This window comes from Panthera uncia, assembly GCF_023721935.1.
Source record: "Panthera uncia isolate 11264 chromosome C1 unlocalized genomic scaffold, Puncia_PCG_1.0 HiC_scaffold_4, whole genome shotgun sequence".
Lineage (NCBI taxonomy): Eukaryota > Metazoa > Chordata > Mammalia > Carnivora > Felidae > Panthera > Panthera uncia.
The window spans coordinates 103210499-103229805 of NW_026057585.1; the positions used below are offsets into that span (position 1 = coordinate 103210499).

General features: G+C 62.8%; 1 protein-coding gene across 1 annotated transcript in view; it reads left to right on the forward strand.

Moving 5' to 3' along the window:
- The first annotated feature begins 3599 nt into the window (after window positions 1-3599).
- The window catches only part of TTC34 (tetratricopeptide repeat domain 34), a 16886-nt gene continuing 1178 nt past the window's right edge, over window positions 3600-19307 (forward strand). The window contains exons 1-7 of the mRNA XM_049618232.1: window positions 3600-4665; window positions 9943-10765; window positions 12013-12238; window positions 13345-13549; window positions 14739-14905; window positions 15908-16178; window positions 16961-17175. Of these exons, the coding sequence (XP_049474189.1) occupies window positions 3885-4665; window positions 9943-10765; window positions 12013-12238; window positions 13345-13549; window positions 14739-14905; window positions 15908-16178; window positions 16961-17175 (2688 nt within the window). The 5' untranslated portion in view covers window positions 3600-3884. The remainder of the gene's footprint in view (window positions 4666-9942; window positions 10766-12012; window positions 12239-13344; window positions 13550-14738; window positions 14906-15907; window positions 16179-16960; window positions 17176-19307) is intronic.

Consider the following 19307-nt stretch of genomic DNA (forward strand, 5'->3'; position numbering starts at 1 on the left):
GGGGGGAGGGATGGTCAGGGAAGGTCTCTCTAAGGAGGGACGATTGAGCCCAGACCTGAAAGAAGCGAGAGAGGAAGTGTCAGGGAAGAGGAGCAGGCAGTGCAAAGGCCCTGGGGCAGGACGGGCTCCTGGAGGAACCGGTGGGGTTGGGGACCTCAAGGGAGCCAGGACGGCTGGGCTGAGTGACCGGCGGGGGCGGGGGCAGTCCCATGGGCAGGAGCTGTTAGTTCAGGGGAGCCCCAGAAGCCTCCTTGATAAAAACACCTGATGAAGAGCCGTCTCCACTGGCGCCTAAACCGAGGCTTCACCCACAACAGCGCCCCTGACGCAGAGACGGCCCTCGGCCAACCGCCAGCCCTGTAATTGAGACTGAAACACGCAGAGCCACAGGTGGGCGGGTGGGTGAGGGGAAGGTGGGGGCGCCCCTCCCCCGTTGCATTATTGATCGGGAGGAGCCGCCCCGTGACAGGTGTGGCCTCCGCCTGCCAGGCCGAGGGACGGGGCCAGGCCTGGGGGTGGTGCCCCGCGAGGAGGAAGCCCCAGGATGAGAGGGCCTCCCCGCAGGCTCCAGGCTCCAGAGGACGCCGACACCCCCTGCATCCTGCCTGTTCGGCCGCAGGGACGAGAAGCTGAAATTTCATCTGGTGACGACCAGGTCCCCACCCACTGCTGTCCCCGGATCCCTGCCGGTGTCCAGCCACTGTGGCCACAGGTAAGCCCCTCAGGGTGAAGTAGGGGCTGCTCGGAGTCCCGAGGGCGTCCTGAGCCTGGCAGCCGGGGGGGGCCCCCGGGGGGCTCACACGCCCTCGGACAGCACCCCGGGGCTCACGGGACGCTGGATGGATTCTGAGCCCAGAGAAAGAGCCGGAGCCTCAAATGGCCGCCCGGCCAGGAAGCAGCCCTGAGCGAGCCCAGAGTCACCTGTTAGGGGCCCAGGAGCACCCTGCCCACCCGCCTGACACGGGGCGGAAGCCACAGAACTGTGAGGTCAATCCCAAGGCCACAGCCAGCAGCCCGCATCCCTAAATTACTTCTGCTTCCAACTTCCGTGCCATGCTTCTGCTCACACCTAAGACAATTCTGGTGACGGGGCTCAGAGCTCCCTTTCCAGCTGGTGGGTCTTTATCCCCGAGTCGGCCATGACCGGGTCGGCATCCAGAGCGGGGACCACGCGCCCCCGCGGGGGGTCACGACATGGGTGCCCGTGTCCCTCAGAGCTGCCACTCCGTGGCTGTTTCAGGGACAGCAAGGAGTCCTGCAGGAGACCCCCTCCCTCCCTCTCCGGGCCGGGTCTGATAAGCCCGGGGCGCCTCTGGCGACCCGGAGGGACAGCCCCTGCGGCCCCTGTTCCCACCAGGCTCGTGATCCACACAGCGCTTGTGGGCTCCTCACCGCAAAACCCCGCTTCCCCTAAAGCTGGGGATGAGCCGTGGCCTCCCCTCAAAGACGCCACCTGTCCTGTCCTGTCCTGTTCTAGAGGACACAGCGGCACAAGGGCTCCACCTGACGCTGGTCAGGGAGTCAGCTTCCTGTCGAATTCAGGTCAGCCCACGCACACGTGACACCTGTTCATGGTCCCGCCTCCTGAGCCCCCCGCCCGGTGCCAGGAGGCAGGGGCCCTGGGCTTATCCGCCAAGTGTATGGCTCTGAGGCCGGGGGGCCGTGGCCACGGCTCGTGGGCCACTGAGATCACCGGGATCGTCTGGCCTGCGCCTGCAGGCGTGCGGGCTCCATGTGCAGGGCGGAGAGGCAGGGGGCCCATCAGAGCTGACGTGCTGGTGAGAGGCCTGCCGCCTGTGCGCCCCGGGCCCCGCACGGCCCCATGTGGCGGCCCCGCTCTATTATGGCTTTTGCCTAATTAGGGTAATTTAAGTGAAAGTGATCAAAGTGACGGGAGAGCTCTTCATAAACTGTCACCACCGCGTTCGTTCGCGGCTCGGGGGCTCTGCCCTTGTGAAAGTCGGGGGGACGGGGCCCTGCCAGCCACGCCCCCCCGCCCCCTGCACATCTGGATCCCAGACTCTGCCTCTGCCCGTGGTGCCCTCCCTAATGGGCCGAGAGGCCACATCCCAGGAGCGGGATCCCCGGGAAGGACGTCAGAGATGCGACGGCCCCCACTCCCAGGGCCCCCACCACCCTGCCTCATGGCACCTGTGTCGCCCCCCCCCCCCCCCCCCCAGGCACCCCAGCCCGTTTCCCTGGGCCCCGCAGAGGAACCTGGGTTTACCTGGCATCTGAGCAACCTGAACTGGGAGGGGCCTCGCCCAAAGCAAGAGGATCTCTCCAGGGACATGCTAATCACTGACTCTCCCCCCCACCCTCCCTCCACCAGCCACCTGTGCAGGGCTCAACATCTCAGAGCCTTGCTGCTACCTCCTGCTGGGGTAGGGACGGCAGGAGGCAGAGGGGGTTCCTAAAATAGCACCTTCCTCGGCAGCAGTCAAGTTGACCCTGGGCCAGCAGGCTGAGGTCGCTGCTCCTTACAGCCGAGGGACCTCTCCCCAAGCAAGGGCAGGCCCTCTGCTCAGCACCGGTTGTCTGGGCCGGACCCAGGAAGTCAGCAGAAAGGGGCTGCATGCGCAGATAAGGGTCCACCTGCAGGGTGTTGGGAACAGCCCGCGGGAACACCCACAGGAGCCCACGTGGAGGGCGTGGCCCGAGAGCCGGCTTCCACGGAAGCAACCCGCGGGAAGAGGGGCCGGTGGGGAAGGGGCCCCGAGGCAGCCAAGGCAGAGTTCTGGGCGGCCAGGCCTCAGGCTCTTCTCCGCAGAGCTCCCTCCTCCTCGGTGAGGACGGTGAGGATGCGGTGAGTGCTGGTCCCGGTCCCCAGTGGCCCGAGCCCCACCTCCCGCAAACTCGGGGTTCTCTGCTCAGAGGCTGCCCAGACCCTGGCCCTGCAGGGCCGCTCAGCCCTCCTCCTCCCGGACCCTTCCCCGGGCCAGGGCCTGGGGGCGTGGCGGGGGCCCGGGGCGAGGCAGAGGGCGGGGCCAGGGCCTGGGGGCGGGCAGAGTCTGGGGTGGAGCGGGGGCCCAGGGCGGGGCCAGGGCCTGGGGGCGGGGCGGGGCGGGGCGCGCCCGGCCGCTGGGGGCGCCGCTGAGCAGCCGGGACGCCGGGTGTTGACTTTCTCCCGGGAAACGGACCCGGAGACGCAGCCCACCCCCCCCCCAACCCTCCATGCGGCTGCGCGCGCCCCGCTCAGCCTCGGAGCACAGGCGAGTGTGCGTGTCTGAGCGCACAGGCGGGTGCGAGTGAGCGTGTGTGCATGCGTGTGTGCCTGGGTGAGTGCACGCGTGTGTTCTGTGTCGCAGGGTGCTTGTGCGGGTGTCCGTGTGTTGGACAGCGTGTATTAGGTGGGGCTTGTGTGCAGGCGCTCTGGGACCCGAGAGAGAATGTCCCCGAGTACTGTCGTTAGGACTTCAGGTCGGGTTTGGCAAGGGAGGGAGGGGACTGGCAGGGGCTAGTCCCCGGGAACCGACCTCAGAACTGACCCCCTGGCCTGGGCCACCGAGGCTCCCCACCCCCACCCAGGAGCCAGGCAAGTGCCCCTCACCTCCCCAGCTGCCCAGGGCACCCACGTGGAATGGTGGACTGGGGAGGTGGGCAGAGGTGTGGCCCTGAGTTTGGGCGGGTCTCTGCAGATTCAGACAGTTGAGAAGGTGGCCCCTGTGACCAGGACAGGGAGGGGGTCGTGTGTTCCACCTTCCTGAGGGGTCCTCCGCCTGGGTGGGGGCCGGAGGGGGGGGAGGCAAGGGCCTAGAGTCCCTGACCCCGCAGGCCCTGACACTGGGGTCTCAGTGGGGAGGGTTGCGGACTAACCACACAACCCCCTCCCCACCCTAGGTGCCCGTGAGGACTGGACACGGGCCCTTCGCGGGCACTGCGTGATGTCGGCCCAAGAGCTCGTGGCCTGCCTCTGCCGGGAGGGAGACCGGCACCTGGCCCTGGGAGAGCCCCCGTTGGCCACCGCCTTCTACCTGGCGGCCTTCAGCTGCCACGCCCCCTCGGCCCTGCGGAGCGTCCGCGCTGCCCTGGCGGAGGCACCGGGGGCGCCGGTGGTGGCCACGCTCGAGGCCTGGTGCCGGGGCGACGGCCAGATCCCGCCCGTCCACTGGGACGGTATGGCGGTTGTGTCCCTCACGGGGACCCTGGCCTCCGCGTTCCTGGCCGCCCTCTGCCCGGACCACCCGGCCACGGTCCTGCACTCCCTGGCCGGCCTGCTGGCACACGGGCACCACGAGGAAGTGGTGCGGCGCTGTGACAGCCTGCTGGATGCCCACGGCCAGCAAGCCCTGGAGCTACAGCTGACCCGCGCCCTGGCCCGCGTCCTGTCCGGGCTGCAGGCCGACGCGGGCGCGGTCGACTATCTGCAGGCCTTTGCCTCGAACGCAGACCGGACCGTGGCCTTCGTTCGAACCCACCAGAAGCCCTACCTCCCCGTGCTGATCGGCACCCTCCAGGACTACATCTCAGGGCGCCGGGAGGCAGAGGACGGCACCGGCCCGCAGGAGACCGCCTGCCGGGGACTCCTGGCAGCCCTGGACCCCGGGGGCACCTGGAGCCACGCCCTGTCACCGGAAGCCCTGCTGCGCAGCGGCAGGTATGAGGACTGCCGGGCAGCGTGCAGCCGGGCCCTGGAGTCTGACCTGGTGGGCAGCGGCCCCCAAGGTAAGAGTGTGGCTCTTGTCCCCTACGTGCCGGGTGGAAGTCGCCCAGCCAAGCCTTCACAGCGTGCTTCAGGGCTGGTTACGGTGCAGTGGTGGGGGGGGGGGGGGGGGGTGTTCCCGGAGTGAGGACAGCACAGTGACCAGATGGACAAGCCCCTGCCCTTACAAAGCACCCAAGAAAAGGAACAAATAAAAAATGTGCTTAGAAAAATGGACCGTGCAAGGTGCCACTCTAGCTGGGTGGTCAGCGGGGGGCTTCTTGGAGGAGGTATCATTTGAGTTAATACTGAAGGGTGCCAGGCAGCAGAAACAGAACATGGCAGGTCCCTAAGAGAGACAGAACTTGGGGTGTCCGTGCCACTGAATGGAGCCGTAGTAGCCGTCAGGGGGCAGGAGCAGAGGGAGAAGGGAGGCCCTGAAGAGATAGCTGTGGCTCAGCCCTGCCGGCCCTGAAAGGACTTTGGACTTTACCCCCAGAGCAGCAAGGAACCATAGAAGAGTTTTAAACTACAGAGAGATGTGCTCTCGGCTGCATTTCTAGTTCCTTCTGTCTGCCGTGTGCAGAATGTGCCGAGGGAGCCAGAGTGATCACAGGAGATGCTAAGAGGCTGGGAGGCTGGGAGGAGGACCAGGCTGGGGGGAGGACTAGGGCAGGAGGAGGACCAGGTTAGAAGGAGGACCAGGTCGGGAGGAGGACCGGGCTGGAGGAGGACCAGGTTAGAAGGAGGACCAGATCGAGAGGAGGACCAGGCCGGGAGGAGGACCGGGAGCAGATGGGAAAGGGGGCCATGGGGGACTTAGGCACCCCCAGTTTGAGATACCGCTCCTCTCTGGTCCGTTTACTGGGTCCTCCTCCGGTGGGGGGCTGGGACAGAGCGTGGGTCAGTGGGTGAAGTCCCAGGAGCCCCACGCCACCCTGCCACAAACCCTCTAAGATCCTTCCCGGCCGCGCGGCCTCTCCCACCCTTCCCCATGTGCACGTGGGGCTGGTGGCTGCACTGGCCTCTGAAGCTCACTGTTGCGGTTCAGTGAAAATATGTGTCCAACCCTTAAAATGGTGTCACCCATTAAGCACTCAAAAACATGTCCCTTGTGCCAGTCATGTGGACATGTCATTAGGCGGCTGAGCACATGAGCCTTGAGATGAGAGGGAGCTTGGTTTTAGGAAGAGGTTTCAGAATCCAACACACAAAGAAGGGGTTCAGAGTTAAGGGTCTAGACAGGGAGACGGGGGCAGCCGGGCACCTAGAGATGGGGAAAGGCAGTGCCAGCCGCCTTCCCCTGAACGCTAGGTGGGCAGACGTTTTAAGGTTTGACGTGCATCCTCGCTGAACGCACACAGCAAGCGTTGGGGGTGATCCAGCCACACCCCCGGGGCCGTGAAGTTAGACCAGTGAGCCACGGGGGCACACGGAGAGGGAGGCTCCACCAGGCCACCACCAAGGCCCCGGGCCTGGGAGTGAGGCCACCTTACACCTTCCCGCCCAGGCAAGCCACCAGATGACTGTAGGCATGAGGGAGCCCAGGTGAGATCACCAGAACTGCTCACCTCCACCCAAGTAGCCCAAACTGAGAATGAATCATGGGCTCTTCTGGTTGTCGAAACGGTCATTGTTTTCAGCCACTAAGTTTCGGGGCAGTTTGTCACACAGCAGTAGTAGCCAATACAACTGCTGACTCACGGCAACAGGCTTTGATGCGTGTTTCAGCCAAAACTCAGTGAAATAACAGGGGAGTTACAATTTCCCGTGTCCACGATCGTATTATTCACTACCTTCATTAATGGAAGGAGAACGTATGATCGTCACAAGGAACTCAGGAAAAGCAGTTTGGAATATTTTTGACACAATTTTGACAAATGTACGCAAAGAATAGAAGGGAACGTCCTTCACTGAGAAAGATGCTATCAACACCTGACCCAAATGTCAACTTAACGGTTGGGAGAAGTCTTCCGTTTAAAGCCAAGAATGTGGTGGCTCCCCGCCTCCCCTGTGTCCACGATTGTACTAGAGATCCTAGCCAATGCAACAAGATAAAAATAAATAAATGACGGACTAGAAAGGAAGAAACAAAGTTATTCCAGACAATGTGATTAGCTACGCAGAAAGCCAACGGATACAGCAAAAAGGTATTAGGTATAGGGACAGAATTTAAATGGAGGTACAGAACGCACTGACATTTACAGACATGAGCAACAAACATAAACTTTATCATTTGAAAATATACCGCTCACTGTAGCGACAGAAAATAATTGGTTTCAAAGAGCTATAAAACTTTGTGGAGAAAATTATAAAACTTTATTTAAAAACAATAAAGAATACCCATGTAAGTAGATATCCAATGTCCATTGTTAGTAAGAGTTGGTATTACAATAGAAGGGCAAAAAAACAATAGCAGACAAGACAAAGAAGAAGAAGAAGGGGAAGGAGACGAGCAGGAGGTGGGGGGGGGAGAGGGGGAGGGGAGAGAGAAGGAGAAAATGGAGTGGAAGACAGTGGTATAAAGATTTCCCCTACCAGTCAATACAAAGCTATACTAACCAATACCAAAGGTTACTGACTTCAGGGACAGATGGAAAGAGCGATAAAACAAATTCGAAAGGCCAGAAACAGACCTGTGGGCATCCAGAAGTTGATATGTGAGAGTGAGCATCACAGGTCTATAGGGAAAGAAGACGACCATTATTTAGCAGATGCTGCTGATTCTGCAAAAAAATAAAAATAAGTAAATTTCAGGTGGATTATGTGATAGCTACGTTGTAGAGTTTCTAAAAGAAAATGTAAGAGAACGCCACTCTGATTTCTTGTGGATGGCTGGACTTCTTAAGACACAGAAAGTGGAAACAAAGGGAAATTTGTTGTGTTTGATTAAATTTAAGATTTTAAGCTTCCATTTTGCCCACAACTATAGGAAATTAAAGGAAAATCGACATCAGAGAGAAAATATTTGCACAATATACAATGGGCAAAAGATGACTACTTAGAGTATTTGGAGAATTCCTACATATCAATAAGAAAAAACATTCAATATGAGAATTGGCAAAAGCGTTTCCCATAAGAGAAAACACAGATGGCAAAGAAATATGAAAAATGTTCACCATCATGGTAATGATATGAATGCAAATTAAAACAATGAGATACCACTCTCCACCCACCACATTGGAAAAAATAATTAAAATTTTAAAAATTGGCCTCGCTAGTAATCAGGAAAATTAAAATTAAAGCAACAGTGGAATAGCATTTATATCCCCCGTATTGTCGAAATGTTTAAGTCTCACAATAGAAGCGTCTGGCTTCCATAATGGTGGACGAGCTTGACTGGACTGTGTCCCACAGGTAACAGTGATAAAATTTGGCCAAAATATAAAATGCAATCATTTGAAGGCACCGAACGGTGACCAAACGTACGCCACGCGAGAGGCACAGGCTTGCAGCTTTTTGCCAGAGGAAGCCCCCTCAGTCCATGTGTTAGCCAAGTAAAACAGGAAGCTGCCGTTGTACGGGGTTGAGAGGTTGCAGGACAGAGTTCCGGCTGAGAAAAGTGGCTGGAAAGTTTAGAAGGAAAGTCCTGAAGAGGGGGGAGCCACAGAGGGGGTTAGACCCCAAATCTGTGTATTAAATCCACTTGAATCCCTGATGGGCCACCAAACTGCACATCCGTGGGAGAGACTGGGTGGTCTGAAAGAGCAGCTGCTGGGAGCTTCAAGAACTCACCAGAGATTTTAGCTGGGCCCAGCAAAGAGAAGACGGAATCTGGGGGGTTGATCCTGTCCACTGTAACTGCCTGCTGACACAAAATCCCCTTCGGAGGAACATAACTGAATCCAGAGTCTCTACAAAACACCAACCGGACATGCAAAGAAACTGGGAAATAAAATGGAAGCCACAGTCAGGAGACAAAGAAGTCAATAGAAACTGAGCCCAAGATGATCGAGGTGCTGAACTTAGTCCTTATCAAGACTAAGGACTTGAAAGGAACTATTCCAGATCGATTCAAGAACCAAAGGAAAATACAGTTACAATGAATGAACAGATGTGGAATCTGAGGCGGTAAATGGACACTGGTTTTAAAAAGAATGAAACGGAGATTCTAGATTTGAAAAATGCAGAGCGTATTGGAGAAAGCAGAAGAGCCAGTCAAGTTGAAGATAGAAATTATCCGGTATGAAGAACACGAGAAAAATGAGCAGAATCTTGGTGACGTGTGGGACAGTGTCTGGAAGTCTGATTGGGTAACTGGAGCCTCAGAAGAACAGAGAACACACTTCCATGTGGGTAAATAGGTAGCAGATCCCCACGGGCCCCAAGGGCTCTCCACCTACCGCAACTCCCTAGGATGTGAAGTACTGTAAAACTCAGGCATAGAATTTTGTTCAGAAACGAGTAAAGGACAGGAAAGGCCCAAAGCATCCTACTTTGCCACCAAGACTAGACACGGTGACCTTGTGGGTTGGTTGATCTCAGGGTGCGAGATTTTTCTTTTTTTTTTTTAATTTTTTTTTTTACATTTATTTATTTTTGATAGAGAGAGACAGAGCATCCGTGGGGGAGGGTCAGAGAGAGAGGGAGACACAGAATCCGAAGCAGGCTCCAGGCTCCGAGCTGTCAACACAGAGCCCGATGTGGGGCTGAGCCAAAGTCAGAGGCTCAACTGACTGAGCCACCCAGGCTCCTCGAGTGTAGACCATTTTTAACCCCATTATAAAGCAGAAAAGGAAACTGAGGCACAGCGAGATTCCCTAAATGGCCCAAGGCCCCCACTGTGTAAGCAGCACTGGATGTATCCATCCTCTACTCGCTGGCCCTGACCTGGGGCTCGGCTCCAGAGGGAGGCGCTGGGTCCCAACCCAGCCCAAAGATGGCCAGCAGCAGAATGCTGAAGTTCCAGCCATCCCCTACCAAGGTCACAGGGTCAAGAACCTCAGCATTGACCCCGGGGGGTGGCCTGATCCCAGAGAGGGAACTCAATCCCCAAATCCATTGTTAAAAAGTAAAGAAGTTTTCTAACTAAATTTCCCTGTGGGCTGAGCGGTGAGACTGGCTTTGAACCCGCGGGCAGAGAACACTGCCAGACAGGCACCCCGGCTGTCCCGCCCGATTCTGCCCTGTCACTAACGGTCCATCTTCGGGATGCGATGTCCTGGGCTACTGGGACACTTTCGGGAGATGCCACGAGGTGCTCCAGAGGGTCCAAAGCGCCGCACGGTCGGGGGCTATAGGTGACACCCCGGAGGATGTGGCCCAACAGGCAGGACCAGTGCCTCTGTTTCTCTCCCCAGGTGAGCGTCTGGCCGCCCTGCTGGTCACCCGCGCGGCCGCGGCCTTATTCCTGGACGGTGGGGCCCGGGACCTGCTTCGGGACCTGCACGAGGCCTTCCGCCAGAGCCCCTCGGGGGCGCGGAGGCAGTTCGAGGCGGTGCTCTCCGCTGGGGACCGAGAGCGCGTGCGGGCCCGGGCGCAGGAGGCGGCGGATGTGGGCTTCGTCCACTTCCAGGAGGCCGTGCGGGGCCGCGCTGAGCTCCGCGAAAACTCGGGCCGCGAGCTGCTGGCCCCGGTGACCCGCGCGCTCCGTGTCCTGCTGCGCATTGCGCCGCCCGGGGAGCGCCCGGCCCTGGGCGCTCGCTTGGCTGAGTGCCTCCTGCTGGCCGGGGACACGGCGGGCTCCCGGACGCTGTGCGAGCGCTGGCTGCGGCCTGCGCGCGCCGGGGACAGAGCGCCCCTGTTGGCGCTGCGGGGCTTCTGCGCGCTGCACGCCGGCGACGCGCGGCGCGCCCGGGAGGACTTCCAGGAGGTGGTGGAGCACGGCCCGCCGCACCTGGGCAGCTGCGTGCGCGCGCTGTGCGGCCGAGGGCTGCTGCGCGTGCTGACGGGTAGCACGTTCCTGGGCGCGCTGGACTATGTCACCGCCAGCCGGCTGCAACCCGAGGAGGCCTTGCTCGTCGCCAAGGCCTACGTACCCTGGAACCAGCGGGGCCTGCTGCTGACCGTGCTGCGGGAGGAGGGCCGCAAGATGCTGCAGCGGAGGCCAGACCTGGGACACAGGGGCGCACCGGGCCGCCGGAGGAAGGCCGCCGAGATGCACAGCCCCGCCGCGCAGGAAGGGTAAAAACTAGCCAGGTGCCCCCCCGGGGCTGCTGCTTCTTTCTGGTCTCCTGCGAGGTAGCTAGGGTTTGTGCGTCTTCCCATTTTACGGATGAGTAAACTGAGCCAGGAAGCAGCCGGGGGCGGGGTGGGGAGGGGGGATCCCTAAATCATGGATGGCAGCTTCAGCGCGGAGCCCAGCCAGGTCTTAGGACTCTCAGTCTCAAACGATGTGATGCTTTGTGGGCCTTATGGCCCTAGAAATTTAAGAACTCAAAAATGGGAATGGGAATGTACGACTTGCCCACCACCGCACCGATAACGTTCCCTTCTAGTTGTTTCTCCGGTGCACACACAAAATAGAATTCACCAGAGTGTGTGCTCTGTGTGCAATTTTTAGCCCACTGCTTTTTATTCAGCAGCTCCTGAACGTTTCCTTGGCCCCTAGATTCCTTCTGGGGCAGCTGGATAGCGCACCCCGGGAACATTCCCCGCGCGTTCCTAGAGCTTTTGCCCTTTGTTATAACGCAACATCTCCACGATGTTCCTTCCGCCCCGAGAATGCGCGCGGAGGTGGGGTTTCTGAGTCCGGTGCACGGCCCCCTGGGAGGCCCTTGAGCCCAGGAGCCGCCTGCCTGCCCATTCAGCCCCACACCCCCGCCCTGATGTTTGTTTTGCAGATGTTTTGCCGGTTTGTTCAGTCAGTGGGTGAATCTGCAGCTGTTTTGACTTGCAATTCTGTTTGCTGAGAGGGGGCAGGAACGTGTTTCCGCAAAGCTAACAGCACGGAGCTGGGAGCCTCCTGGGCCGGGAGGGGTGGGGGGAGTGTTTGGGGTCGGCTGTACTGCCACCACCCACCCTGCACATGCGCGCGCGCGCGCACACACACACACACACACACACACACACACACACACATCTTCCTCTGCCTCCAGGATGCTCAGTTCAAATCGCTTTAATGTGCTGCTGAGGAGGAACTTTCCCCGAATGAGATTGGGGGCCCTTTGGGACTTCTTGTCTCTGGGAATTGACAGATTCCAGGCTCCGTGGCAGGACAGGGCAGAGAGTGAGCGCCCAGGGTGCACGTCAGAGGGCGGCTGGAGCTCTGGACACCACGTGTGTGAGGGGCCTTCTGGCAGGAACCAGGCCTCTGTAGTCGGGTGGGAAGGGAGGTGCGCGGACCAGGTGCCGGGGGTAGAACTTGCCCGTGGCCCGCCTCACTGGGCAGGTGGAAGGGGCGCAGCTCTCCCCCGCTACTCTCTCCACAGCGATGCCCACGGCGTGTACCAGCTGGCCACGCTCCTCACGGAGCTGGACAGGGGAGACGAGGCTTCGGGCCTCCTGGGGGCCGATGCCCTGTACTGCCTGGGCCGCCTGGACGACGCCCACAAGGCCCTGCTGGTGGCCCTCTCCCAGAGGCCCGGGGCGGCCCCCGTGCTGGCGAGACTGGCCTTGCTGCAACTGAGGAGGGGATTTTTCCATGACGCCCACCAGGTGAGGAGGCCCCACTGGGCCACAGCCCCCTGGAGGGCACCAGGCCCTCTGGCCTCACTCTGCAACCCTCAGCCTGGACTCCGGAGCGGGCAGAACTTGTCCCAGCCCCGGGCTCTGCCGCCTCGGGCAAGGCCCCTCGCCTCTGTGACCCTCAGTCTCTTCATCTGTGCCCTGGACTTACGGGTTTTTCCTGAAACAGCTAGAGCAGGTGCCCCAGGGCCCAGCAGGTCTCCGGCATGTAGTAGGTGCCTCCTAGTTGCTTTCCTTGTGTTATGAAGGAAAAGGGCCAAGAGTCAGGTGTAGACGGAGCTTCATCCCAAGTCTTCCAAGTGAACTAGGCTTGGAGGTGACCCTGCTCAGGGAGGGGGATGGCAGAGGTGCTGCTGGCCTGGCCCCTCTCTGACACCGCTCTGCTCCCAGGAAGAGCAGGACTTCACCTCCCTCAGGTGGCATGAGGGCTTCCCGTTGGAACCGGGGTCCGAGGTCATGTTCCAGGGGAAGGTGTCAGGCTTTGGGTCAGACATTCGGGTTCCCTGTCTCCGTGCGCTAGGCCACGCGGGTGGGCGGGGAGGATGCCCGGGACCTTCCGCTCTGGGACCTGGGTCTTCAGCGAGCGGCCGGCAGGGGCAGCAGCGGGTCTCTCTGTGGGACCCAGCGGCTCCGAGAGCCGCGGCCACGCCCACCCGGGTCTCGCTCCGCCCGGAACGGGCTCCGGTCCCAGGGCATTTGCTCCTCGCCTTCCGAAGGACTCCGGTGCCCTCTGTCCCCTTAGGACTTAAGAGCCCCCTTTCCCCGCACTTCCCGTTTGGACCTGCAGCGTGTGGGCCTCCGTGGCTCGGAGGAGGAGGTGCGGCTCGGGGACACTGGGACCCCGCCCCCACGGCGAGCAGCCCAGCGCGTCCCCCCCTTCCCGGCGCTCTCGGGGCCCGGAACGCGCCGACCCAGGCGGGAGCCGGTCCCCTTAGCCCCGCCCCCTAGCCCCGCCCCTGGAAGCTCCACCTCGTGGGCCACGCCCCTGCCCCCCTGCGAGGGGACCTGGGGGTGGAGGGGTCCGGGCATCCGGCGCAGGGGGGAGGGGGCAACCCGGTGACTGCCCTGCCCCGCAGCTGGTGAAGAAGGTGGTCCAGTCCGGGGACACGGCCTGCCTCCAGCCCACCCTGGACGTCTTCAGCCACGAGGACCGGCAGCTGCTGCGGGGTCACTGCCACGCTCGGGCCCTGGCCATCCTGCGGGCGCGGCCAAGCGGGGCCGAGGGCGCGGCCCACACCAGGGAGGCCATCGCCTACCTCTCTCTGGCCATCTTCGCTGCAGGTAGGAGCTGCCCGCCCGCCCCGGGGTTCCCATCCTGTGCCGGGTACGCGGGGGCAAGATGAGCCAGGCGGGGGTAGGGGTCAGAGACCTGAGGGATCCCAGCACGCTCTTGGTTCACGCCTTGCCCTAGCCCCTAGCCGTCCAGGCGAGCATGCTAAAAATCCTGGGAGACCGGCCAGACCGGCTGGGACCTGAGCCGGGACCCCCAACACACACACCCTGGGCCCTGTGGGCAGGAGGGAACGAGGCCATTCCCCCAGCTTGGCCCCCTCCCTCCAACCGGGAAGAGTCCTGGCCACCTTCAGCCCTTCCTGGAAACAGTGGGGGTGTGTCTGTAGGAGCGAGCCTGCTGTCACCTTCTGCCCAGCCAGCGCCATCCTGGGCGACGGGGCCTCTTGAAGTGGGGCCTTCTCGATGTGGTGGCATAGGGCGCGCATGCTGGAGGGGAGAGGCGTCCCCAAGGACGCGCCTCAAATTCCTGGGGCACGTGGAGATTCAAGGTGCGGACTTTGGATCGGGTCGTCAGGTGGATTCCTGGCTCTGCACTTACTAAGCATCTCCTCGTTTTCATCTTCTCAAAGTGGGTGATGGAGACGCCGGGCTGAGGGGCCGGGGTGGTGAGGACTGGACGGCAGGGCTCACGGCCTGCACGCACTAGTGGGGAAGGGGACGTGAGCCAGAGCATCCTGCAGGGCCCGGTGTGCTGTTCTCTGTGCCCATCACTGGACAGACGACCAGAGGGAGCGCGGTGGCGGTCTCCTTGGGGAGGGGCCCAAGAACTCAGAGGGCTCCTCCCTGCCCACCTGGCACCTTCCCACCTCCAGCTGTTCCAGCCCCGAGGACCCGTCTGCCTCCGGGACCCTCGGCTGGCCTCACCTCAGATGCAGCCCCAGTGCCCCCTCCTCTTGGGACCCCTGTCGGACTGTCCACCAGCCCTCCCGGATGCCACCCTTATGGCTGGGCTCCCTGTGCCCCGCAGCCAGTGCCCCCAGGTCAACCCAGACACAAGATCGTGTCTTGGTGCCCAGGGGTCCGTGAGCTCCCCAAGGTGGCCCCGAAGGTGGGGCGCCCCTGCCCTGCCCCACCACTGGGCACCAGCAGATGCTGGATGGGGGCAGATGCTGTACCGCCCCCCCCCCCCCCGGCCCAACAGCGGCCACGTCCTGATGTCACAACCCCCTTCCTCCAGGGAGTCAAGCAGTTGAGTCCCTGCTCATCCGGGCCCACTGTTATGGGCTCCTGGGCCAGAAGAAGACTGCCATGTTTGACTTCAATTCAGTACTGCGGGCTGAGCCGAAGAACGTGCAGGCTCTGTGCGGTCGGGCACTTCTGGCCCTGGCCCTGGACCGGCAGAAGGTACCAGGCCCTCCCCTCCCCGCCTGGGACTGGGCAAGCGGGGTTAGGGGAACAGTGCTTTGGGGGAGGGCCACCCGGGAGGAACCAGGACACCGCTTTCCTTCTGGGGCCCAAGGGGAGAGGGAGCAGGGCCAGACCGTCCTGAGCGTGAGACGCCCCTTAAAACTCCTCCTGCACGGGGGCTCCCGGGACACTCATCATCACGTCCTGTCATCCCAGGTTTCAGGAAGTCTGTCCCTTTCATCTGAAGAGTCCCCGTGCCTCCCAGCCTCAGTGAGCACAGGATGTGCAAGCCCTCGGGGCTACTAGACCCCCCCCCCTTCAGCTTAACATAACAAGACCGCAGCTGCCTTCTTGGCAACCACCCCGAGCCGTCTGCACAGAGCCCAAGGATTCGGGTGGTCAGCATGCAGGGACAGAGGTGGGAGGGGACGCACTGGCAGACCCAGGACAGGGGCTTTTCCCAGAGAAAACCTGCACGCAGGCAGCCACAGCTGAACGGCCCTGGACAACGGCACCTCTCAGCCAAGAGCAACGTCACAGCCCGGTGGTTGAAGCTGGGTGGCCGCCCTGAGGCGCTGCAGCCCAGAGGTGGCCTGCCTGCCAGGGTTCCTAACCGTGTAAGGGCCGTGTGCTCGGAGGCTAGGAGAGATGGTCCCAGACGCTGAGTTGAGAGCCTCTAGAGACAGTGCTGGCGTCTGCCCCTCGGGAGTCCTGAGTCTCCCCCAAGGGCACTGGCAGCCTGGCTTCCGTTCCAGCCTGTGGCGGGCTCTTCCTCAGTGTGCCCTCCCTGGTGCCAGCCATCCCTCCCTTTCCGGAACCCCAGCATCCTGGCCGCAGCTCCCCATGCTCTGCTCCGTGCGGCTCGCCGGCCGGGCCGTCCTATCGTGCAAAGCCAGCGGCCCGGCTACGTGCCCCTTCTGGCACGGCCAGCGCCCAGGCCCTGGGAGAACACTTGACAAACGCCCACGGGGACGCCTTCTGCCCCCGCTCTCCCCACAGGAGGCCGTGGACGACATCCTCTTGGCTCTGAAGCTTGATGCGAGGACAGCGGTCCCTGAGATCCGCTCTCTGAAGCCAGAGGCCCAGGCCCTCATCACCCAGGGCCTCTCCTCCCGCTGCCGGGCCCTCCTGAGCCAGGCGTCGGACGCCGGGGCCCCCCTCAGCGACGAGGACGCCCAGGGCCTCATTGCGGCCGGGGAGGCGCTGGTCGCAATCGATGGCGGGCAGCCGGGCTGGTACATCCTGCTGGCAGACGTGCTCACGGCAGCGGGTACGCTCAGCCCGGGTTCGGGGCACGCGGGTGTCCGGCTCCCGTCACTCCTGGTGCTGTTCTGTAAAATGAAAGGATTCGGCGCCTCCTGGGGTCCTTTCCACCCCAAACCTCGGCCCTGTGACCTGGTCCCCGCGTGGGGCCTGGGGTGTAAGCGTCCAGAGCTCGCAGTCACCACCAGGGCCCCCTGCAGGGAGGAGAAACAAAGGAGCGGTTTGGGTTTTCACAAAAGGACCGCAACACCGCGGCCTCCTCGGCAGCTCGTGCGTTTATGCAGCTCTCGTGCACCGAGCATCCGAGCATCCGGCGACACCAGGCCCTGCCCTAGGCGGGCTGGCCTCATGCCCACGCGGGGCAAAATCCTGAAGTTGTTCGAGCACTAACGTGAAAGGAGAGAGCTCTCTGCAGCCTGCCTTTCCCTGGCCTGTCACTGTCCCCCCCAAGCCTGTGAGGTGCCCTCCTCAAGGCCTAGACTGCCCTGCAGTAGAGTATAAATTCCTGCGAGTGCTCAGGAGAGACCCTCCAGGTGACCACTGTGAGGCTCAGAGCCATGCCAGGGGCTTTCGTGACCCGCCCCCACCCCAAGTGGGGAGGATCGGGCCAACAGGCAAGCTGCGACTGGCACGGTGTCGGCGTCTCCTGTTCCCGGAGCCCAGCCCCTCCATCATCTGGCCTCTCCCTGGGCCGGCACTGAGCAAGAGAGGCTGTGGCCAGCTTCCCACCTCTCTCTCCCGTCCCCCGTCCCAGCCCCCCCGTGACCGTCCGTCCCCGATCGCCGACAGGCAGCTACGAGGAGGCTGGCGCCTGCCTGCAGAAAGCCCCGCAGGCCACCCCCCTGTCGGCGGCGGCCCGGGCCCGGTGGGGCCTGCTCCAGCTCAAGAAGGGAGACGTGCCGGCCGCCGCGCGGGATCTTCAGTGCCTGGCAGAGGCGGACGCCCAGGAACTCAGCTTCCTGCTGCAACTCCTAGAGGCCTCGGAGCGGCAGAGCCTCACCCAGGTGCGCCCCACGGAGCCCCCGCCCGGCGCCCCGGCCCCTCGCCCCGGGCGGCTCTGCCCTCCCCGTCTGCCTGACTTCAGTTGCGGTGGGGGGGTGGGGGTGGGATGGGGACACAAGCCAGTCTGGCCAGCGACCCCAGCAACCTCCCTCGTATGCATGAGACATATGAGCCACAAGTGACAGGGCCGGGGAGAGAGAGGGGACCCCTCGTCGGAGCCGGCCAAGCCAGCCAGGAGCAGCGGCCCTCGCAGGAAGCCCGCTCCAACCCCAGGTCAGGGAAAGAGCGGCACGTCCCTCCCAGTGAGAGCGTGGCAGGAAGGCGGGCTCCTGCAGGCCGTGAGCTGACGGGGCACCACGGCGGGGCGGTGGGCTGGGGCCACCGCCTCCGGCTGGCTGATTTTCCGTTGGCTGTCTAGTCAACGAGAAGACACCGAGCGCCTTCCAGCAGCGCTGTGGGCCTCGTCTCTCGGGGGAGGCAGCGGGAGGGTTCACTCTCGAGAGTACCGGGATTGAAAAGACCCTGAGACAGGGCCGTGGGGTTAACAAGGTGGCACTGGAGGCGAAACCATGAGGGGACAGACAGGCCAAGGCAAAGGCGTGGAGGTAGGAAAGCGTTCAGAAAGTTCACAAAAACCACAAAACGGGTGGTCAGTGCAGCTCGTGTGGATGGAGGAGGAGGGGGTTGGGGGAGGGTGAGAGGCTTCAGGGCCGAGGGCTAGTGGGGGCCAGTCTGAAGGAAGAGCCAGCGGGGCAGGGGCAGAGGGAAGGGGCTGCCCCATCCGCAGGCTGGGGGCAGGAGCCCTGGCGGCGGGGGAGACGCTGGGCTGGGGAACAGACGCTGCGGAGCAGACCCCCCCGAAGTGGCTGAATTGCACCTGTGGGGAGGGGGAGGGAAGTGAAGGGACCACCGGAAGGGGAGGCCAAGAGCACAAGCGGACCGGAGTCCCAGGGACTACCAATTAAAGCGCCCTGCGACCTGAGGCAGGTACCCCACGTCCTCACGCCTGCTGTGCCCAGGATTCTAGTGGGTTCTAGTTCTCGCGGTCCGGCAGCAGAACGGAAACCCTACCGGGGGCTTCAGCCAGGAGGCTTAAGAGAGGAAGTGGCTGCACAGGCATTAGGGGTGGAAACAGCGAAGAGACGCAGGAGGACGAGCTGCCATCTGCGGGGGGGGGGTCCCGTCTTCAGGACCTGGAGCCCCCAGGGAATCTCTGAGACGGGTCTGGCTGGGGTCTCGGCACGGAGGAGACTGGTCTGGGCCGGTTCATAGGAGGGAGCTGGGTGGTCTCTGGGCGCCCCTGAGGGGTCTGGGGGGAGGGTGTCTCTGAGATGGGAGGAGGGGGGACGGGAAGGGGTGTCCGACTCCCTGGCGGGGATGGTGCCAAGCGGGAACGGGATGGGATCTCCGAGCGGGAAGGGGGTCAGGGGGGGCTCTCCGAGCGGGAAGGGGGTCCGGGATAGGGGCTGCGAGCGGGAAAAGGATGAGGGGGAGGGGCCCTCCGAGCAGGAAGGGGATGGGGGGGCTCCGAGCGGGAAGGGTGTCCAGGGGAGGGTCTCCGAGCGGGAAGGAGTGGGGAGGGGGGGTCTCCGAGCGGGAAAGGGGCCCGGGCGGGGGGCTCCGAGCAGGAACAGGGGGCGCAGAGGGGCGGCCGGCAGGCTGCTTGAGGCTCCGGGGCGCAGATCGCCCGGGGGAGCGTCTGCGCGACGCTGGGCCGACGCGGAAGTGACCCCGAGAGGTGGAGCCCGCTTCCGGCGCGCGCCCCGACCCCCGGCGGCCCGGCGCATGCTCCGCAGCGGCCCCTGTCGGCCGCCGGGACCGGAGCCTCGAGGTTCCCGGCAGGTGCCGCCTCCCGCGGGCTCGCGCCCCCGGGCTGCCTGGCAGGCGGCGCCCGGGCAGCGTCGCTCGGACCCCGGACCCCGGGCCGGGCAGCCCCCTCCCAGGCCGACGGCGTCCGTGCGGGCCCCGCGATGCTCGGCGCCTCTTCGGGGGGCCGGCTCGGCTGCACCCCGCCGCGGGGCGGAGGGAGAGGGGCGGCGGGAAAGGCCGGCCCCGGGGGCGCCGTGTTCTCCAGCGGGAGCCGCTGTGGGTTCCTGGGAGAGGGGTTCATCCCAGGGGGCGCTGGGGGAGCCGG